The 2551-nt window shown below is 44.1% G+C and overlaps 1 protein-coding gene across 1 annotated transcript in view; it reads right to left on the bottom strand.

The window, feature by feature from the left end:
* Positions 1-1073: 1073 nt before the first annotated feature.
* LOC143282566 (pancreatic lipase-related protein 2-like) overlaps positions 1074-2551 on the bottom strand; it is an 11280-nt gene continuing 9802 nt past the window's right edge. Inside the window, exons 5-6 of the mRNA XM_076588255.1 lie at positions 2361-2477; positions 1074-1132 (exon numbers count right to left, since the gene is read on the bottom strand). Of these exons, the coding sequence (XP_076444370.1) occupies positions 1074-1132; positions 2361-2477 (176 nt within the window). The remainder of the gene's footprint in view (positions 1133-2360; positions 2478-2551) is intronic.

The following is a 2551-nucleotide window of genomic DNA, read 5'->3' as shown; positions in this document are numbered from 1 at the left end:
ACACGCACCTGTGATCTGTCCAGTCAAAAGCAGAAGCCAGTCGAATTTACTTTCCGGACACCCAGGCATGTCGGTTCCACCGTTGGGGAAAGAAGTCAATGTGTCCTATCTGATCCACTGTCCCCAGACCTGGTTTAAAGGAAAGAAGTAATAATAATAATAATAATAATAATAATGGTATTTATATAGTGCTGAATCTTGTGCAGAGACAAATCAAAGCGCTTTCGCACCAGTCATTCACACGCATTCATAACTCTAAAACTGGATAAACTGAAGACAAGGAAGAGGCAGGGAAGGGAGCCTATTTTGAGAAGAGGTGGGTTTTAAGGCCAGACCTGAAAGAGTTGAGTGAGGAGACTTGGCGAAGCGAAAGAGGAAGTTCATTCCAATTGCAAGGTCCAGAGACAGAGAAAGAATGGCGGCCAACAGTCGAGTGTTTGAATCTGGGTATGCGTAAACAGAGTGGATCCGAAGCCGATCGTAGTGAGCGAGATGGAGTGTAGAGGTGAAGGCAGCCGCAGAGACAGGAAGGGGCAGTTTTGTGAATACATCTACAACATAGAGTGCTGATCTTGTATTTTATTCGGTGTGAGACAGGGAGCCAGAGGAGATGTTGCAAAATAGGAGTGATGTGCTCAGATCTTTTCTTTCTGAGGATGAGTCGGGCAGCAGAGTCAATTTGTCTCATCTGATCTACTGTCCCCAGACCATGTTTAAAGGAAAGAAGTCGATGTGTCCTATCTGATCCACTGTCCCAAGACCTGGTTTAAAGGAAAGAAGTCGATGTGTCCTATCTGATCGACTGTCCCCAGACCTGGTTTAAAGGAAAGAAGTCGATGTGTCCTATCTGATCGACTGTCCCCAGACCTGGTTTAAAGGAAAGAAGTCGATGTGTCCTATCTGATCGACTGTCCCCAGACCTGGTTTAAAGGAAAGAAGTCAATGTGTCCTATCTGATCCACTGTCCCTAGACCTGGTTTAAAGGAAAGAAGTCAATGTGGCCTATCTGATCCACTGTCCCCAGACCTGGTTTAAAGGAAAGAAGTCAATGTGTCCTATCTGATCCACTGTCCCTAGACCTGGTTTAAAGGAAAGAAGTCAATATGTCCTATCTGATCCACTGTCCCCAGACCTGGTTCAGAGGGAAAAGGTCAATGTTGAGAGACCTGAGTTAAGCGAAAGAAGTCAATGTCACAGACCTGGTTTAAAGGAAATAAGTCAGTGTCACAGAAAATGACCCCCACCCCATCCCACCCCACCCCACGATAATCCCCCCACAACCCTCCTTCACCACCATCCACTATACATCCGCATAAAATAAATCCTGCCCTCCCTTCAGTTCACAGACCAGGTTAAAAGGAAATAAGTCAGTGTCACAGACCTGGTTTATATGTAGCCAAGTGCTCAGCTGGATACAAACCGTAGTTCAGCTCACAGCACATGCCGTAAAGTGGATGACAGATTCACTGCAGTGACGGTGTCCAACCATTGACAAGAGGAGGTAACTCCTGCGGTGTAATGCTATTCAAATTCGAATTTGAACTGTAAGCTGTTGCGCGTCGGCCGGTCACTTTCAGAGGTGCCGCACTCAAGCACGCATCGAGCGTGTCACACGCAGCTAGTTGCATAACATTCTACTGCCCTGTTCTTCTTCCTTGTCTTGTATTCATGTTGTAATAATACAATAGAAAAACCCTTTTGTGACTTGCCGTCTATATGTCCTTGGCCGGTGCGCGGATCTTTTCTTTCCCTTCACCTTCATACTATCTTTAATTCAGTAAATCAGTAATTCTTTTGTACCGTCCCCTTTTATAATACACCACTCGGGTTAATACAGCTACATATACGAAAGAAGTTAGTGTCACAGACCTGGTTTATTCGAAGGAAGTCAGTTAACCATACTTGGAACATTTCTTTTTGTCACAGGTCCTGGCATACAAGAAACTATAAATCAACAAACAAACAAACAAAAAGCAACCTACTTTCTTAAAATCTGATTGCGCAGAACCAATGAAAACAAGCAAGAAGCAAGCAAGTTGTGTTACTTTAACTGTGTCCTTATTCATGCTTTTTAATACGTTTCTTGATTTTTTTAAAATAACTTTAAGCAGGTGAGGGTAGGGGGATGGGGTGCAGCTGAATTACCAGTGACAGTTACTATTACTGTTTTGTTTTTCCTAACCCCAAAGGGCCTGAAAGTGAAAGACAACATGGTTGATAAACAGCTACAACATTCATTTATCATCTACTCGCTTCATGAAGCATTTACTGTTGTTGTTTGTGTTGTTTTTCCTAACCCTAAAGGGCCTGAAAGTGAAAGCAACATGGCTGATCAGGAACGACAGCAACCAGTCACCTACCTGCTTCATGCAGGGGCTCAGCATCTGTGTGGATGACGTCAACAAACATGGCGTCAGTCTTCTCCAGCTTGACAGCATCGCCATAGTTCTCGAACTGGGGAGCTGCCGGGTCCAGACCTGGTTGTGAAATGACCTCAGCTCGTTTAACTGTCATTTGTTTGTTGGTTTGTTGGTTTATTCACTTATTTATT

Source organism: Babylonia areolata, chromosome 5 (assembly GCF_041734735.1).
Source record: "Babylonia areolata isolate BAREFJ2019XMU chromosome 5, ASM4173473v1, whole genome shotgun sequence".
Classification (NCBI taxonomy): Eukaryota; Metazoa; Mollusca; class Gastropoda; order Neogastropoda; family Buccinidae; genus Babylonia; species Babylonia areolata.
The sequence above is the reverse complement of the archived record's forward strand: the minus strand, read 5'-3'. Positions and strand labels throughout refer to the sequence as shown.